This window comes from Bombina bombina, chromosome 1, assembly GCF_027579735.1.
Source record: "Bombina bombina isolate aBomBom1 chromosome 1, aBomBom1.pri, whole genome shotgun sequence".
Classification (NCBI taxonomy): domain Eukaryota; kingdom Metazoa; phylum Chordata; class Amphibia; order Anura; family Bombinatoridae; genus Bombina; species Bombina bombina.
This window is the reverse complement of record NC_069499.1, coordinates 251,792,961-251,812,792: the sequence shown is the minus strand read 5'-3', so window position 1 is coordinate 251,812,792 and position 19,832 is coordinate 251,792,961. Positions and strand designations below refer to the sequence as shown.

At 40.6% G+C, this 19,832-nt stretch overlaps 1 protein-coding gene across 1 annotated transcript in view; it reads right to left on the bottom strand.

Annotated features, from left to right (window-relative positions):
• Window positions 1-19,832, bottom strand: part of HEATR5A (HEAT repeat containing 5A) — a 373,796-nt gene that overhangs the window by 304,136 nt on the left and 49,828 nt on the right. Inside the window, exons 13-14 of the mRNA XM_053697931.1 lie at window positions 1,883-1,992; window positions 649-812 (exon numbers count right to left, since the gene is read on the bottom strand). Of these exons, the coding sequence (XP_053553906.1) occupies window positions 649-812; window positions 1,883-1,992 (274 nt within the window). The remainder of the gene's footprint in view (window positions 1-648; window positions 813-1,882; window positions 1,993-19,832) is intronic.

Here is a 19,832-nt window from a genome sequence, read left to right as displayed (position 1 = left end):
TACTAAAGAGGATTATATGGACACAGCATTGTCCCATTCCTTGCTTGCAGGTAAACTACCGATTAAAGGATTCATTTTCTTTAGACACCATCTTCGCACACCTTCATGATGTACAAAGGCAAAGAATGACTGGGGATTATGGGAAGTGGAAGGGATACTTAAAAGCTTTTGCTGGGGTGTTCTTTGCCAGGAGTTGAATTCCTACTAGTAATTAGAATGGATTTATGGACTCACCATGCCATTGGAAAGAAATATTGTTGTTTTTTGCCACATCTTTAAGAGGTAATTTGGGGGTTTTAATCATATATGTCCTAAAAATAAAATATTTTTATTCTCATTCTTGTGTGTATATACACACACACCAACAAAAAGCACTCAGACGAGGAAGGGGTGTACTACCCCGAAATGTCACTAAATAAAACACTGAAAGTGATTTTAATCCAGAGAGTGCTTTTTGCTATTTTTCTGTGGATATTGCTTTGACTAAGCACACTGGTAAACTGTGCTGTTTACTATTAGATCTCTCTCTCCTATCTATCTCTATATCATATTTAAATATTGAACAATATTGCATGCTAATGGAAGATGAATTTAATGCCCTTTAAAGCATAAGAAATCCCCAAAAAACAAGACTAAGTTATGCCTTACGTGTTCCTCTATAGCATGGTGATTGTTCTTCTGCAACAGAGGTTCCAGTAACACCAAGTCCTCTTGATGACAAAGTGATGGCAGTAGAAAAGCAGCTCCCCCAGGAGTGTAATCAGGTGACGCTAGATCAGCAACCAGCTCCGTCATAATAGCACAGAAGCTTCCTAAAGACAGGCATAAGTTAGATAAGTACATAGCAAAAGACTCCTGCCTACTTACCCCCTGGGTCTATGAGGCCCATTGGCAATATTTTTGGGGTTAGTTTTATTCAGTCTTTTGACTAAATTGCCTTTGTTTTTTAGTGAGCTTTTAGTCGGCGAAAAGAAGTAGTTTTTAATTATTTTTTTTTATTATTATTTTTATTCAAGGAGCTCAGGTACATTACAAAAAAGAATATAAAAAAAAAACACAAGACAGAAAATTATTTAGTTTTTAATTTAAAAAATTTTTCGATTCCCAATTGTAATTAGAATTAAATATTTAATAAATAATTTGGGTAAGTTGTAGTATACATGCATTTTGCAATACAATACTTATTTTCACTAGAACAACAAAAAGACTATTTTTCATCTTATTTTTAGCACAGAGAAAAAAAGTTGTTGACTAACATTTATTTAGTTTAATTTAAAGGGACACTCAAGTCAAAATTAAACTTTCATGATTCAGATAGAGCATGCAATTTTAAACAACTATCCAATTTACTGCCGTTAACAAAACGTGCACAGTCTTTTTATATTTACACTTCTTGAGTCATAAGCTCCTACTGAGCATGTGCAAGGTCACAGAATATACGTATATGCATTTGTGATTGGCTGATAGCTGTCACATGATACAAGAGTGGAAATAGACATAACTATGAAATTTGTCAGAACAAAAATCTACTACTGATTTGAAGTTCAGACTAAGTGCTATTGTATTGTCTTTTTATCATGCATTTGTTGATTACGCACAAATCTTCTGTATCCAAATGCACAAGCCTAATTACTATTCTACAGCTATTCTATCATATGTATAACAGAATCCAAATCTTTGCATACAATGCCTGGCCAATAAGATGAAATGTTTGGGTATTTTGAGGATGATGATGCAGTAAAAAGTTCCTTAAAGAAGGCCTTTTACAAAAATAGATGTCTGCCATATTACATAATTTATCCCACTAAGTAGATTGCAATTAAAAATAAATCATTGGAAATAAATTAAATCTAGACCTTGATTAGAAAGAGAGAGAAGATACCTTCATAGGTCTTTGGAGGAAGTAAAGCAAGCAGCTGGTAAAGTCTCTGTCTGTACAGCACAGAGCAAGCCTTCAGGGAGTTTCCATACAACTTCTGCAGGGAAGGAAGCCTATGAGCAAAAATATTAGGTTACAACAATACAGCCCGGTAACACAGAAAGCAATACAATTATCCCATTTAAAAGGATACAAATGGATACAAACTAGTTTACATAAATATACAATGCTTCAAATTCATTGTCTAACTCACTCCCAGAGCACTCATATCTTGGTCTTTCTAGACACTTACCAAGTGAGTAACCCCTCCCCAGAGGGGGCGTGGACAGAAACTTTCACACCTCCTTACTTATACAATGATCACGTGACTACCTATTACCATTCCTACTTCTGTCCACCACAGGATGGATAAAAATAGGTCCCTCACTAGATTTATATGTTTGATGAGGCCTTTTTTCAGGCTTTTTATATCCCACCAGGTTATGCTAATATTACTCACCAGGGTTACTGAAAGTTCCAGTATCCAAGAGGCAGATTTGTATCACAGGGGCCTAGGCTTGCGGGCTTGCGGGTGGTAGCTTCCAGCTATGCTGAGGAACATCCCTATGTGCGCCACCATATTTTCCCCGATTTTGTGGTTTGGACCCGCTTTTAAGGGTCAGGTGTGTGTATGGGGGGGTGGGGGGAAGCATGCTTTCCCAGTGGTGATGTATCCACGAGGGCTGAGATAGTAGTATGCTGCAGTTTATGCTGAGTTGTGCAGAGGGCGTGGATTGCTGTAAGTCCTGAATAGTGTATGACTGAATCGACAGTTGGTATTACTCGTTTACTGTAAAAGAATGCTGCGTTCCCTGTACACAAAATGGCAGGAAGGGCTTCCCTTGCCTTGTCACAGGTTTAATGATTTTATAAGCATGTTTGTGCCTTCTTGGATGCCCCAGATGCAGACAGCATGGATCATAAGGTATGATATTGTGCTATTCTCTTTGTGAGTTTTTATACTATAAAAGCTTATACAACAAAGCAATGATTTTGTATGTCATATTATATATGCATGTACAAGCTATGGCTTTTTAAGTTATCTTATCACGCAAGCATATACAAGCTATATCTTGTAAGTTATCTTACTACATATACATATACATGCTATGGCTTTGCCAATTCTCTCACTATATAAGTAAATATAAGCTGTGTCTTTGCAGGATCTCTTTTTACGTAAGCATTGCCTTTATAGGTTATCTTACTAAATACACAAGTTATGATTTTGTAAGCTATTTTACTATAGGAGTATATTTAAGATATGTCTTTGTAAGTTATTATACTACTTTGTGTGTGCGTGTATATATCTCCTTACAAGCTTATTTTACACGAACATATGTAAAAACATAATTTATGCTTACCTGATAAATTTATTTCTCTTGTAGTGTATCCAGTCCACGGATCATCCATTACTTATGGAATATATTCTCCTTCCCAACAGGAAGCTGCAAGAGTCCACCCACAGCAAAGCTGCTATATAGCTCCTCCCCTAACTGCCATATTCAGTCATTCGACCGAAAACATGCAGAGAAAGGAAAAACCATAGGGTGCAGTGGTGACTGTAGTTCAAATGAAAAAATTACCTGCCTTAAAGTGACAGGGCGGGCCGTGGACTGGATACACTACAAGAGAAATAAATTTATCAGGTAAGCATAAATTATGTTTTCTCTTGTTAAGTGTATCCAGTCCACGGATCATCCATTACTTATGGAATACCAATACCAAAGCTAAAGTACACGGATGATGGGAGGGACAAGGCAGGTACTTAAACGGAAGTTACCACTGCCTGTAAAAAACCCTTTCTCCCAAAAATAGCCTCCGAAGAAGCAAGGTATCAAATTTGTTAAATTTGAAAAGTATGAAGCGCAGACCAAGACTCCGTCTTGTAAATCTGTTCAACAGAAGCCACATTTAAAAAAGGCCCAAGTGAAAACCACAGCTCTAATAGAATGAGCTGTAATCCCTTCAGGAGGCTGCTGTCCAGCAGTCTCATAAGCTAAATGAATTATGCTTTTTAACCAAAAAGACAGAGAGGCTGCTGAAGTCTTTTGACCTCTCCTCTGTCCAGAATAGACAACAAACAAGGTGAACGTGTGATGAAAACTGTAGTAGCTTGTAAGTAAAACTTTAAAGCACAAACCACGTCCAATATTGTGTAATAGACGTTCCTTCTTTGAGGAAGGATTAGGATACAAGCATGGAACAACTATCTCTTGAGTGATGTACTTGTTAGATACCACCTTAGGAAAAAACCCAGGTTGGTACGCAGGACTACCTTATCCGTACGAAGGACCAGATAAGGAGAATCACATTGTAACACAGATAACTTGGAGACTCTACGAGTCGAGGAATTAGCTACCCAAAAGGAACTTTCCAAGATAAAGATTGATATCTATGGAACAAAAAAGGTTCAAACGGAACTTCTTGAAGAACCTTAAGAATCAGGTTTAAGCTCCATGGCGGAGCAACAGTTTTAAACACAGGCTTGGATCTAACCAAAGCCTGACCAAATGCCTGAACGTCTAGAATACCTGCCAGACGCTTGTGCAAAAAAATAGACAGAGTAAAAATCTGTCCCCTTTTAAGGAATTAGCTGACAACCCTTTTCTCAAAAACATCTTGGAGAAAAGATAATATCCTGGGAATCCAGACTTTACTCCATGAGTAACCCTTGGATTCATAACAATCAGATATTTACACCATATCTATGTTCAATTTTCCTAGAGACAGGCTTTCATGTCTGTATTAAGGTATCAATGACTGACTCGGAGAAGCCATGCTTTGATAACATCAAGCGTTCAGTCTCCAGGCAGTCCATCTCAGATTGATTCTATTTAGATGGTTGAAAGGACCCTGAGGTAGAGGGACCTGTCTCTGAAGCAGAGACCGTGATGGAAAGGATGACATGTCCACCAGATCTGCATACCAGGTCCTGCGTGGCTACGCAGGCGCTGTCAAAAACACCAAAGCCCTCTCCTGCTTGGTCTTGACCTCCGGAGGAAATCCCACTCCCCCGGAAGAAAAGTCTGATGACTTAGAAAATCCACCTCCCAGTTCTCAACACCTGGGATATGGATAGCTGATAGACAAGAGTGAGTCTCTGTCCAGTGAATTATTGTAAGACTTCTAACATCGCTAGGGAACTTCTGTTCCCCCTTGATGGCTGATGTAAGCCACAGTCGTGTATATTGTCCGACTGAGTATGATGTACCTCAGAGTTGCTAACTGAGGCCAAGTCTGAAGAGCATGGAATATCACTCCCAGTTCCAGAATATTTATTAGAAGGAGGGTCTCCTCCTAAGTCCACTATCCCTGAGCCTTCAGGGAGTTCCAGACTGCATCCCAACCTAAAAGGCTGGCATCTATTGTAACAATTGTCCCATCTGACCTGCGGAAGGTCATACCCTTGGACAGATGGACCCGACATAGTCACCAGAGAAGAGAATCTCTGGTCTCTTGGTCCAGGTTTAACAGGGGGACAAATCTGTGTAATCCCCGTTCCTCTGACTGAGCATGCATAGTTGCAGCGGTCTGAAATGTAGACGTGCAAACGGTACTATGTCCCTTGCCGCTACCATTAAGCCGATTTCATTCATGTACTGAGCCACCGAAGGGCGCGGATGGGATGAAAAAAAAAAAAAAAAAAAAAAAAAAAAAAAAAAAAAAAACACGGCAGAAATTTAGAAACTTTGACAACCTGGACTCCGTCAGGTAAATTTTCATTTCTACAGAATCTATCAGAGTCCCTAGGAGGGAAACCCTTGAGATTGGGGATAGAGAACTCTTTCCTTGTTCACTTTCCACCCATGTGATCTCAGAAATGCCAGTACTACGTCCGTATGAGACTGGGCAATTTGGATGTTTGACGCCTGTATCAGGATGTCGTCTAAATAAGGGGCCACTTCTATGCCCCGCGGTCTAAGGACCGCCAAAGCGACCCCAGAACCTCCATAAAGATTCTTGGGGCTGTAGATATCCCAAAGGAAAGAGCTACAAACTGGTAATGCCTGTCTAGAAAGGCAAACCTGAAAAACGATGGTGATCTTTATGCATCACAATGTGAGGATAAGCATCCTTCAAATCCATTGTAGTCCTCTATTGACTCTCCTGGATCATAGTTAAGATGGTACGAATAGTTTCCATCTTAAATGACGGAATTCTGAGGAATTTGTTTAAGATCTTTAGATCCAAAATAGGTCTGAAGGTTCCCTCTCCTTGGGAACCACAAACAGATTTGAGTAAAAACTCTGTCCCTGTTCCTCTCTTGGAACTGGATGGATCTCGTACACAATGTAAGAATGCCTCCTTCTTTATCTGGTTTGCAGATAATTGTGAAAGGCGAAATCTCCCCTTTTTTTGGGGGGGAATCTTTGAAATCCAGAAGATATCTCTGGGATATAAATTCCAATGCCTAGGGATCCTGGGCATCTCTTGCCCACGCCTGGGCAAAGAATGAAAGTCTGCCCCCTATAGGATCCGTTACCGGATAGGGGTCCGTTCCTTCATGCTGCCTTAGAGGCAGCAGCAGGCTCCTTGGCCTGCTTATCTTTGTTCCAGGTCCGATTGTCTCCAGACCGCCTTGGACTGAGCAAAAATTCCCTCTTGTTTTGCCTTAGAGGAAGAGGATGCCACACCTGCCCTGAAGTTTTTAAAAGGTACGAAAATTAGACTTTTTTTTTTTTTGCCCTTGATTTAGACCTATCCTGAGGAAGGGCATGACCTTTTCCTCCAGTGATATAAGCAATAATCTCCTTCAAACCAGGCCCGAATAGGGTCTGCCCCTTGAAGGGAAGTTAAGTAGCTTATTTATTAAAGTCACGACAGCTGACCATGATATAAGCCATAGCGCTCTGCGCGCCAGTATAGTAAAAAACAGAATTCTTAGCCGTTAGTCTAGTCAAATGAACAAGGCATCAGAAAACAAAGGAATTGGCTAGCATAAGCTTGTCAAATATATTCATCCAATGGAGTCGCTTAACTGTAAAGCCTCATCAAGAGACTCAACCCAGAACGCCGCAGCAGCAGTGACAGAAGCAATGTATGCAAGGGGCTGCAGGATAAAACCCTGTTGAATAAACATTTTTTATCCATTGGATCTAAAAAGCACAACTGTCCTCGTCAGAGGTAGTGGTACGCTTAGCTAGAGTAGAAACTCTTCTCTCCACCTTAGGAACTGTCTGCCAGAAGTCCCGTGTGGTGGTAACTATTAGAAAACATTCTTCTAAAAAATAGGAGGGGAAGAGAACGGCACACCTGGTCTATCCCATTCCTTATTAAAAAATTATTTTTTTTTAGTAAACCTCTTTAGGTATTGGAAAAACATCAGTACACACCGGCACTGCATATTATTTATCCAGTCTACACAATTTCTCTGGCCCTGCGATTGTACACATTCATTCAGAGCAGCCAAAGCCTCCCTGAGCAACAAGTGGAGGTTCTCAAGCATAAATTTTAAATGTAGAAATATCAGAATCAGGTTAAATCATCTTCCCTGAGTCAAAAAAAAAATCACCCACAGACTAAGCATATTGTGAGGTAGTATCATACATGGTTCTTAAAGCGTCTGTATGCTCTGTATCTACCCCCAGAGCTAACTGCTTTCCTTTAATTTCAGGTAGTCTGACTAATACTGCTGCCAGAATATTATTCACCACCTTTGCCATGTCTTGTAAAATAAACGCTATGGGCGCCCTTGATGTACTTGGCGCCATTTGAGCGTGAGTCCCTGAAGCGGGAGTCGAAGGGTCTGACACGTGGGGAGAGTTAGTCGGCATAACTTTCCCCTCGACAGAATCCCCTGGTAAAGAAACGCTATGGGTGCCCTTGATGTACTTGGCGCCATTTGAGCGTGAGTCCCTAAAGCGGGAGTCAAAAGGTCTGACACGTGGGGAGAGTTAGTCGGCATAACTACCCCCACGACAGAATCCTCTGGTGATAATGTTTTTAAAGACAAAAAATGATCTTTATTGTTTAACATGAAATCAGTACATCTGGTACACATTCTAAGATGGGGTTCCACCATGGCTTTAAAACATAATGAACACAGAGCTTCCTCTATGTCAGACATGTTAGAACAGACTAATAATGAGACTAGTAAGCTTGGAAAACACTTTAAATCAAGTTAACAAGCAAATATATAAAACGTTACTGTGCCTTTAAGAGAAACAAATTTTGCCAAAATTTGAAATAACAGTGAAAAAAGGCAGTTAAACTAACAAAATTTTTACAGTGTATGTAACAAGTTAGCAGAGCATTGCACCCACTTGCAAATGGATGATTAACCCCTTAATACAAAAAACAGATTAACAAAACGAAAAATATGTTTTAAACAGTCATAACAGCTCCTACTTTTGAAGCCCTTTTGAGCCCTTCAGAGATGTCCTATAGCATGCAGGGGACTGCTGAGGGAAGCTGAATGTCACTGTTTGTAATTTTAACTGCACCAACTGTAACTTTTATACTATAACAGTGGAAAGCCTCAGGAAACTGTTTCTATGCAAAATTTAAGCCAGCCATGTGGAAAAAACTTAGGCCCCAATAAGTTTTATCACCAAACATATGTTAAAAAAAACGATTAAACATGCCAGCAAACGTTTTAAAACACATTTTTACAAGAGTATGTATCTCTATTAATAAGCCTGATACCAGTCGCTATCGCTGCATTTAAGGCTTTACTTACATTACTTCGGTATCAGCAGTATTTTCTTAGTCAATTCCATTCCTAGAAAAATATTTTACTGCACATACCTTATCTGCAGGAAAACCTGCACGCCATTCCCCCTCTGAAGTACCTCACTCCTCAGAATGTGTGAGAACAGCAAATGGATCTTAGTTACGTCTGCTAAGATCATAGAAAAACGCAGGCAGATTCTTCTTCCAAATACTGCCTGAGATAAACAGCACACTCCGGTGCCATTTAAAAATAACAAACTTTTGATTGAAGAATAAACTAAGTAGAAAGCACCACAGACTCTCACAACCTCCTATCTATATTGAGGCTTGCAAGAGAATGACTGAATATGGCAGTTAGGGGAGGAGCTATATAGCAGCTTTGCTGTGGGTGGACTCTTGCAGCTTCCTGTTGGGAAGGAGAATATATTCCATAAGTAATGGATGATCCGTGGACTGGATACACTTAACAAGAGAAATATGTCTTTGCAAGTTAGTTTTCCACATAGGCATATTTAAGTTATGTCTTTACAAGGTATATGAGCATATGCAAGATGTGTTTACGCAGGTTGTCTTTCTACATGAGCATATGTAGGCTATATTCCTGTTAGCCTACATAGTTCATGAACATATGTATGTTTTATCCTTGGAAGCTGTATACTACATAGATATGTAAGTTATATCCTTGCAAGCTTTTATAATATATATTTTTTAAGTCATATTCAAGCTGTGTCCTTGAAAGTAAAAAAAAAAAAATGTCCTTTTTAAGTTACACTTTTAAAAGTATATTAAATTATAATTCGTCCTTGCATATTTAATACTATGAGTATATACATATATATATATATATATATACATATATACATACATATACATACACACATACACACACATATATATATATATATATATATATATATATATATACACATACACATATATATATATATATATATATATATATACACACACACACATACACCAATGCAAGTTATTCTGCAGGAGTTTATAATTTTGCAAGTTATATTCTATAGCTTTGCTCTCAACTGTTATACTACATTGTGTAAATATACATTTTTGATGTATTTTTCAGCTATTCTGTTTGTCAGGATTGTTCTTACAACTTTTTCCTTTGTGTATGCACTAATTAAGATTGTTCAGGTGTTGCAATTACCTGTTTGGAGCTGAAAGGTTAACACCCTTAAAGGGACACTGAACCCAAATTTTTTATTTTGTTTTAAGCAACTTTCTAATTTACTCCTATAAGCAAATGTTCTTCATTCTCTTGGTATCTTTATTTGAAAAGCAAGAATGTAAGTTTAGATGCCGGCCCATTTTGGTGAACAACCTGGGTTGTTCTTGCTGATTGGTGGATACATTTATCCACCAATAAACAAGTGCTGTCCAAGGTCCTGGACTTTCTTTTTCAAATAAAGATAGCAAGAGAACAAAGAAAAATTGATAATAGGAGTACATTAGAAAGTTGCTTAAAATTGCATGCTCTATCTGAATCACAAAAGAAAAAATTTGGGTTCAGTGTCCCTTTAAGAGATTATGTTTCTACACCTGTTTTTTAAGTTTGAAATCATAAGCAGTTCAGAAAGATTTCTGTAACAAATATGTTTACAAACACAAAGATAATTGGTTTGTAATTCTTTTTATCTTTATATTATTGGTATCATAATCCTGCATGCAATTTTAAGCAACTTTGTAATTTACTCCTATTATCAAATTTTCTTCTTTCTCTTGCTATTTTTATTTAAAGGGACACAGAACCGACATTTTTTTTTCATGATTCAGATAGAGCATGCAATTTTAAGCAACTTTCTAATCTACTCCTATTAGCAAATGGTCTTCATTCTCTTGGTATCTTTATTTAAAAAAGCAATAATGTAAGTTTAGATGCTGGCCCGTTTTTGGTAAACAACCTGGGTTGTTCTTGCTGATTGGTGGTTAAATTCATCCACCAATAAACAAGGGCTGTCCAGGGTTCTGGACTTTCTTTTTCAAAAAAAGATAGCAAGAGAATGAAGAAAATTTGATAATAGGAGTAAATTATAAAGTTGCTTAAAATTGCATGTTCTATCTGAATCACAAAAGAAAGAATTTGGGTTCAGTGTCCCTTTAAAAAGCAGGAATGTAAAGCTTAGGAGGCAGCCCATTTTTGGTCAAGAACCTGGGTTACGCTTGCTTAGTGGTGACTAAATGTAGCCACCAATAAAGCAAGCGCTATCCAGGGTGCTGAACCTAAAATGGGTCAGCTCGTAAGCTTTACATTCCTGTTTTTAAATAAAGATAGCAAGAGAACGAAGAAAATTTGATAATATTAGTAAATCAGAAACTTGCTTAAAATTGCATGCTCTAAACCATAAATTAAAAAAAAACAGAATTTATGTTTACCTGATAAATTACTTTCTCCAACGGTGTGTCCGGTCCACGGCGTCATCCTTACTTGTGGGATATTCTCTTCCCCAACAGGAAATGGCAAAGAGCCCAGCAAAGCTGGTCACATGATCCCTCCTAGGCTCCGCCTACCCCAGTCATTCGACCGACGTTAAGGAGGAATATTAGCATAGGAGAAACCATATGGTACCGTGGTGACTGTAGTTAAAGAAAATAAATTATCAGACCTGATTAAAAAACCAGGGCGGGCCGTGGACCGGACACACCGTTGGAGAAAGTAATTTATCAGGTAAACATAAATTCTGTTTTCTCCAACATAGGTGTGTCCGGTCCACGGCGTCATCCTTACTTGTGGGAACCAATACCAAAGCTTTAGGACACGGATGAAGGGAGGGAGCAAATCAGGTCACCTAAATGGAAGGCACCACGGCTTGCAAAACCTTTCTCCCAAAAATAGCCTCAGAAGAAGCAAAAGTATCAAACTTGTAAAATTTGGTAAAAGTGTGCAGTGAAGACCAAGTCGCTGCCCTACATATCTGATCAACAGAAGCCTCGTTCTTGAAGGCCCATGTGGAAGCCACAGCCCTAGTGGAATGAGCTGTGATTCTTTCGGGAGGCTGCCGTCCGGCAGTCTCGTAAGCCAATCTGATGATGCTTTTAATCCAAAAAGAGAGAGAGGTAGAAGTTGCTTTTTGACCTCTCCTTTTACCGGAATAAACAACAAACAAGGAAGATGTTTGTCTAAAATCCTTTGTAGCATCTAAATAGAATTTTAGAGCGCGAACAACATCCAAATTGTGCAACAAACGTTCCTTCTTTGAAACTGGTTTCGGACACAGAGAAGGTACGATAATCTCCTGGTTAATGTTTTTGTTAGAAACAACTTTTGGAAGAAAACCAGGTTTAGTACGTAAAACCACCTTATCTGCATGGAACACCAGATAAGGAGGAGAACACTGCAGAGCAGATAATTCTGAAACTCTTCTAGCAGAAGAAATTGCAACTAAAAACAAAACTTTCCAAGATAATAACTTAATATCAACGGAATGTAAGGGTTCAAACGGAACCCCCTGAAGAACTGAAAGAACTAAATTGAGACTCCAAGGAGGAGTCAAAGGTTTGTAAACAGGCTTAATTCTAACCAGAGCCTGAACAAAGGCTTGAACATCTGGCACAGCTGCCAGCTTTTTGTGAAGTAACACAGACAAGGCAGAAATCTGTCCCTTCAGGGAACTTGCAGACAATCCTTTTTCCAATCCATCTTGAAGGAAGGATAGAATCTTAGGAATCTTAACCTTATCCCAAGGGAATCCTTTAGATTCACACCAACAGATATATTTTTTCCAAATTTTGTGGTAAATCTTTCTAGTTACAGGCTTTCTGGCCTGAACCAGAGTATCGATAACAGAATCTGAGAACCCTCGCTTCGATAGGATCAAGCGTTCAATCTCCAAGCAGTCAGCTGGAGTGAAACCAGGTTCGGATGTTCGAACGGACCCTGAACAAGAAGGTCTCGCCTCAAAGGTAGCTTCCAAGGTGGAGCCGATGACATATTCACCAGATCTGCATACCAAGTCCTGCGTGGCCACGCAGGAGCTATCAAGATCACCGACGCCCTCTCCTGATTGATCCTGGCTACCAGCCTGGGGATGAGAGGAAACGGCGGGAACACATAAGCTAGTTTGAAGGTCCAAGGTGCTACTAGTGCATCCACTAGAGCCGCCTTGGGATCCCTGGATCTGGACCCGTAGCAAGGAACTTTGAAGTTCTGACGAGAGGCCATCAGATCCATGTCTGGAATGCCCCACAGCTGAGTGACTTGGGCAAAGATTTCCGGATGGAGTTCCCACTCCCCCGGATGCAATGTCTGACGACTCAGAAAATCCGCTTCCCAATTTTCCACTCCTGGGATGTGGATAGCAGACAGGTGGCAGGAGTGAGACTCCGCCCATAGAATGATTTTGGTCACTTCTTCCATCGCCAGGGAACTCCTTGTTCCCCCCTGATGGTTGATGTACGCAACAGTTGTCATGTTGTCTGATTGAAACCGTATGAACTTGGCCCTCGCTAGCTGAGGCCAAGCCTTGAGAGCATTGAATATCGCTCTCAGTTCCAGAATATTTATCGGTAGAAGAGATTCTTCCCGAGACCAAAGACCCTGAGCTTTCAGGGATCCCCAGACCGCGCCCCAGCCCATCAGACTGGCGTCGGTCGTGACAATGACCCACTCTGGTCTGCGGAATGTCATCCCTCGTGACAGGTTGTCCAGGGACAGCCACCAACGGAGTGAGTCTCTGGTCTTCTGATTTACTTGTATCTTCGGAGACAAGTCTGTATAGTCCCCATTCCACTGACTGAGCATGCACAGTTGTAATGGTCTTAGATGAATGCGTGCAAAAGGAACTATGTCCATTGCCGCTACCATCAACCCGATCACTTCCATGCACTGAGCTATGGAAGGAAGAGGAACGGAATGAAGTATCCGACAAGAGTCTAGAAGCTTTGTTTTTCTGGCCTCTGTCAGAAATATCCTCATTTCTAAGGAGTCTATTATTGTTCCCAAGAAGGGAACCCTTGTTGACGGAGATAGAGAACTCTTTTCCACGTTCACTTTCCATCCGTGAGATCTGAGAAAGGCCAGGACTATGTCCGTGTGAGCCTTTGCTTGAGTAAGGGACGACGCTTGAATTAGAATGTCGTCCAAGTAAGGTACTACAGCAATGCCCCTTGGTCTTAGCACAGCTAGAAGGGACCCTAGTACCTTTGTGAAAATCCTTGGAGCAGTGGCTAATCCGAAAGGAAGCGCCACGAACTGGTAATGCTTGTCCAGGAATGCGAACCTTAGGAACCGATGATGTTCCTTGTGGATAGGAATATGTAGATACGCATCCTTTAAATCCACCGTGGTCATGAATTGACCTTCCTGGATGGAAGGAAGAATAGTTCGAATGGTTTCCATCTTGAACGATGGAACCTTGAGAAACTTGTTTAAGATCTTGAGATCTAAGATTGGTCTGAACGTTCCCTCTTTTTTGGGAACTATGAACAGATTGGAGTAGAACCCCATCCCTTGTTCTCTTAATGGAACAGGATGAATCACTCCCATTTTTAACAGGTCTTCTACACAATGTAAGAATGCCTGTCTTTTTATGTGGTCTGAAGACAACTGAGACCTGTGGAACCTCCCCCTTGGGGGAAGCCCCTTGAATTCCAGAAGATAACCTTGGGAGACTATTTCTAGTGCCCAAGGATCCAGAACATCTCTTGCCCAAGCCTGAGCGAAGAGAGAGAGTCTGCCCCCCACCAGATCCGGTCCCGGATCGGGGGCCAACATTTCATGCTGTCTTGGTAGCAGTGGCAGGTTTCTTGGCCTGTTTTCCCTTGTTCCAGCCTTGCATTGGTCTCCAAGCTGGCTTGGCTTGAGAAGTATTACCCTCTTGCTTAGAGGACGTAGCACTTTGGGCTGGTCCGTTTCTACGAAAGGGACGAAAATTAGGTTTATTTTTTGTCTTGAAAGGCCGATCCTGAGGAAGGGCGTGGCCCTTACCCCCAGTGATATCAGAGATAATCTCTTTCAAGTCAGGGCCAAACAGCGTTTTCCCCTTGAAAGGAATGTTAAGTAGCTTGTTCTTGGAAGACGCATCAGCCGACCAAGATTTCAACCAAAGCGCTCTGCGCGCCACAATAGCAAACCCAGAATTCTTAGCCGCTAATCTAGCCAATTGCAAAGTGGCGTCTAGGGTAAAAGAATTAGCCAATTTGAGAGCATTGATTCTGTCCATAATCTCCTCATAAGGAGGAGAATCACTATCGACCGCCTTTATCAGCTCATCGAACCAGAAACATGCGGCTGTAGCGACAGGGACAACGCATGAAATTGGTTGTAGAAGGTAACCCTGCTGAACAAACATCTTTTTAAGCAAACCTTCTAATTTTTTATCCATAGGATCTTTGAAAGCACAACTATCCTCTATGGGTATAGTGGTGCGTTTGTTTAAAGTGGAAACCGCTCCCTCGACCTTGGGGACTGTCTGCCATAAGTCCTTTCTGGGGTCGACCATAGGAAACAATTTTTTAAATATGGGGGGAGGGACGAAAGGAATACCGGGCCTTTCCCATTCTTTATTAACAATGTCCGCCACCCGCTTGGGTATAGGAAAAGCTTCTGGGAGCCCCGGGACCTCTAGGAACTTGTCCATTTTACATAGTTTCTCTGGGATGACCAACTTGTCACAATCATCCAGAGTGGATAATACCTCCTTAAGCAGAATGCGGAGATGTTCCAACTTAAATTTAAATGTAATCACATCAGGTTCAGCTTGTTGAGAAATGTTCCCTGAATCAGTAATTTCTCCCTCAGACAAAACCTCCCTGGCCCCATCAGACTGGGTTAGGGGCCCTTCAGAAACATTATTATTAGCGTCGTCATGCTCTTCAGTATCTAAAACAGAGCAGTCGCGCTTACGCTGATAAGTGTTCATTTTGGCTAAAATGTTTTTGACAGAATTGTCCATTACAGCCGTTAATTGTTGCATAGTAAGGAGTATTGGCGCGCTAGATGTACTAGGGGCCTCCTGAGTGGGCAAGACTCGTGTAGACGAAGGAGGGAATGATGCAGTACCATGCTTACTCCCCTCACTTGAGGAATCATCTTGGGCATCATTGTCATTGTCACATAAATCACATTTATTTAAATGAATAGGAATTCTGGCTTCCCCACATTCAGAACACAGTCTATCTGGTAGTTCAGACATGTTAAACAGGCATAAACTTGATAACAAAGTACAAAAAAAACGTTTTAAAATAAAACCGTTACTGTCACTTTAAATTTTAAACTGAACACACTTTATTACTGCAATTGCGAAAAAACATGAAGGAATTGTTCAAAATTCACCAAATTTTCACCACAGTGTCTTAAAGCCTTAAAAGTATTGCACACCAAATTTGGAAGCTTTAACCCTTAAAATAACGGAACCGGAGCCGTTTTTAACTTTAACCCCTTTACAGTCCCTGGTATCTGCTTTGCTGAGACCCAACCAAGCCCAAAGGGGAATACGATACCAAATGACGCCTTCAGAAAGTCTTTTCTAAGTATCAGAGCTCCTCTCACATGCGACTGCATGCCATGCCTCTCAAAAACAAGTGCGCAACACCGGCGCGAAAATGAGACTCTGCCTATGCTTTGGGAAAGCCCCTAAAGAATAAGGTGTCTAAAACAGTGCCTGCCGATATTATTATATCAAAATACCCAAATAAAATGATTCCTCAAGGCTAAATATGTGTTAATAATGAATCGATTTAGCCCAGAAAAAGTCTACAGTCTTAATAAGCCCATGTGAAGCCCTTATTTACAATCGTAATAAACATGGCTTACCGGATCCCATAGGGAAAATGACAGCTTCCAGCATTACATCGTCTTGTTAGAATGTGTCATACCTCAAGCAGCAAGAGACTGCACACTGTTCCCCCAACTGAAGTTAATTGCTCTCAACAGTCCTGTGTGGAACAGCCATGGATTTTAGTGACGGTTGCTAAAATCATTTTCCTCATACAAACAGAAATCTTCATCTCTTTTCTGTTTCTGAGTAAATAGTACATACCAGCACTATTTCAAAATAACAAACTCTTGATTGAATAATAAAAACTACAGTTAAACACTAAAAAACTCTAAGCCATCTCCGTGGAGATGTTGCCTGTACAACGGCAAAGAGAATGACTGGGGTAGGCGGAGCCTAGGAGGGATCATGTGACCAGCTTTGCTGGGCTCTTTGCCATTTCCTGTTGGGGAAGAGAATATCCCACAAGTAAGGATGACGCCGTGGACCGGACACACCTATGTTGGAGAAATTGGGTTTAGTATTCCTTTACGTTTGTGTTGCAGAGAGCAAGTATACTTTTTTTTCATTAATATAACCTTCGTCATTAGTCAAGATTTAAATGACTTTCACATACTTTAATCTAGTATATAAAACAGAAGAGCTTTAAATAGCATCAGTTACCAGAACTTACTCAGGTGCGTTTTGTAACTTTTTTCTTTTCCAGCAGACCCAAGCAACAGACTAATGCTATGCCAGTTCACAATCAGATTACTGCAGGACAAAGGTATGGAACATTTGCCAGTTATAGAATACTGCTCAGAGATTTATTTTTTTACTACTTTTCTTATGTTAGATACTATTTATCGAGCTTTTATTTTTGTCATTTTTAGTTTTATGATCTGATTTACACAATGTTATATACAGTGAGTACACCCATCACATTTTTGTAAATATTTTATTAGATCTTTTCATGTGACAACATGGAAGAAATTACACTTTGCTACAATCTAAAGTAGTGAGTGTACAGCCTGTATAACAGTGTAAATTTGTTGTCCCCACAAAATAACAACACACAGCCATTAATGTCTAAACCGTTGGCAACAAAAGTACACCCCTAAGTGAAAATGTCCAAATTGGGCACAAAGTGTCAATATTTTGTGTGGCCACCATTATTTTCCAGCACTGCCTTAACCCTCTTGAGCATGGAGTTCACCAGAGCTTCACAGGTTGCCACTGGAGTCCTCTTCCACTCCTCCATGACGACATCACAGAGCTGGTGGATGATAGAGACCTTGCACTCCCCCACCTTCCGTTTGAGGATGCCCCACAGGTGCTCAATAGGGTTTAGGTCTGGAGACATGCTTGGCCAGTCCATCACCTTTACCCTTAGCTTCTTTAGCAAGGCAGTGGTCGTCTTGGAGGTGTGTTTGGGGTCGTTATGTTGGAATACTGCCCTGGGGCCCAGTCTCCGAAGGGAGGGGATCATGCTCTGCATCAGTATGTCACAGTACATGTTGGCATTCATGGTTCCCTCAATTAACTGTAGCTCCCCAGTGCCGGCAGCACTCATGCAGGCCTAGACCATGACACTCTCACCACCATGCTTGACTGTAGGCAAGACACACTTGTCTTTGTACTCACCTGGTTGCCGCCACACACGCTTGACACCATCTGAGCCAAATAAGTTTATCTTAGTCTCATCAGACCATGGGACATGGTTCCAGTAATCCATGTCCTTAGTCTGCTTGTCTTCAGCAAACTTTTTGCGGGCTTTCTTGTGCATCATCTTTAGAAGAGGCTTCCTTCTGGGACGACAGCCATGCAGACCAATTTGATGCAGTGTGTGGCGTATGGTCTGAGCACAGTCAGGTTGACCCCCTTCAACCTCTGCAGCAATGCTGGTAGCACTCATATGTCTATTTCCCAAAGACACCCTCTGGATACGACGCTGAGCACGTGCACTCAACTTCTTTGGTCGACCATGGCGAGGCCTGTTCAGAGTGGAACCTGTCCTGTGAAACCACTGTATGGTCTTGGCCACCGTGCTGGAGCTCAGTTTCAAGGTCTTGGCAATCTTCTTATAGCCTTGGCCATCTTTATGTAGAGCAACAATTATTTTTTTCAGATCCTCAGAGTTCTTTGCCATGAGGTGACATGTTGAACTTCCAGTGACCATACAAAATGTACAAAAATGTAAGGGGTGTACTCACTTTTGTGAGATACTGTATATGTTTGGCAAAGCTGCATTCACTGTTAGAGACAGCCTACATTATGTTTCAGAAAATAGATAGCTAAATGCACAGATTATGTCAAAAGGCCTTTAACCATCAGACTCAGGCATGGTGCTTCGCAAGCCAGACTTTAGCAAGTTTTGGTTAGCAGCTGTTTTCGAGGTCAGTTTTTGGAAATTATCTAAGCCTTTCAGTCTGTAATACCGATTTAGAATTATGCTAGAATTTGGTGTAGGATTTTAACCTCATGTTTTTTGTTTCTGGTAATTTGAACTAACACCATTTTTTATCTGGGCACAGTGTATGATGATTAAGAAATATAAGTTAACTCTTTTAAAGTTGGGCTCCTCGCATTCAGGATGATGACTGGATGTGAGTCCAGATCAATTATTTGCTTGCTTCCTCGGCTACTTTCCAACACTCCTTCTTCTTTGGTGGGTGTATGTTTGTAGGTTTTTTTTCTCTAAAGGCTTGTTATTCTTCCCCTTTTAAGATGCTTTACTTTCTGGTCTAAAAACCTTGAATTTGTATGTGCCAAGGGTAGTCATTTGAGCTATTATGGATTACTTTCTTTCTGTCACCCTAGACTTGAGAGATAGCAGGGGCTGTCAATCATCAGACAGGTTAAGGAGCAGCAGTCTTATGACCGCTGCTTCTTAACTTCCGTTTGGCCTCCGAAGCAGCATTCGCTGCTTTATAGATGGAGCCCATAGTGTCCTTTTTTTCATTTCAGTTATTTTACTTTGCACGAACAGTTCTAGTACTAAGCAAAGTATAGTCTGGTAATTTTAAAATGTTTGGTTTCAGCTTTCATTGCTGTTTTTTTTTTTGTGTGTATTATGTTTTCAGGGGTCTCTTGTCTTTTTTTAGGCATTGGTTCGTAAAATGCTTTGGGCTCATTGTTTAGTTTTCTAAGGTAAGTGCTGCTATGGTACCATTTTAGCACACATTCTTCACAGCAGCAAAACACTCCAAACACACTGGATTAAATGAAATAGCCTTGGCCTGTTAATTCACAGGCAATTTGCAGAAATACAGTATAAACAAAAACAAAATAAATCCTTGCACAATGGTGCTAGCTAAACAGAATAAATTATCTCTGACTAAAGATGTGTGGCTTGTCACACAACTGCAAAATTACAAACAGATGTCAATCCTCACAGGCCTAGAACCTCTAGACAGCAGCAAAACTCCAGATCCTCTGTCTTTCTCCTACAGGTTCTCTCTAGCAGCCTCAGCACACACTATTGAACAGGGGTTAATTTACCTTAATTAGTTGCAGGTGAGAAAACC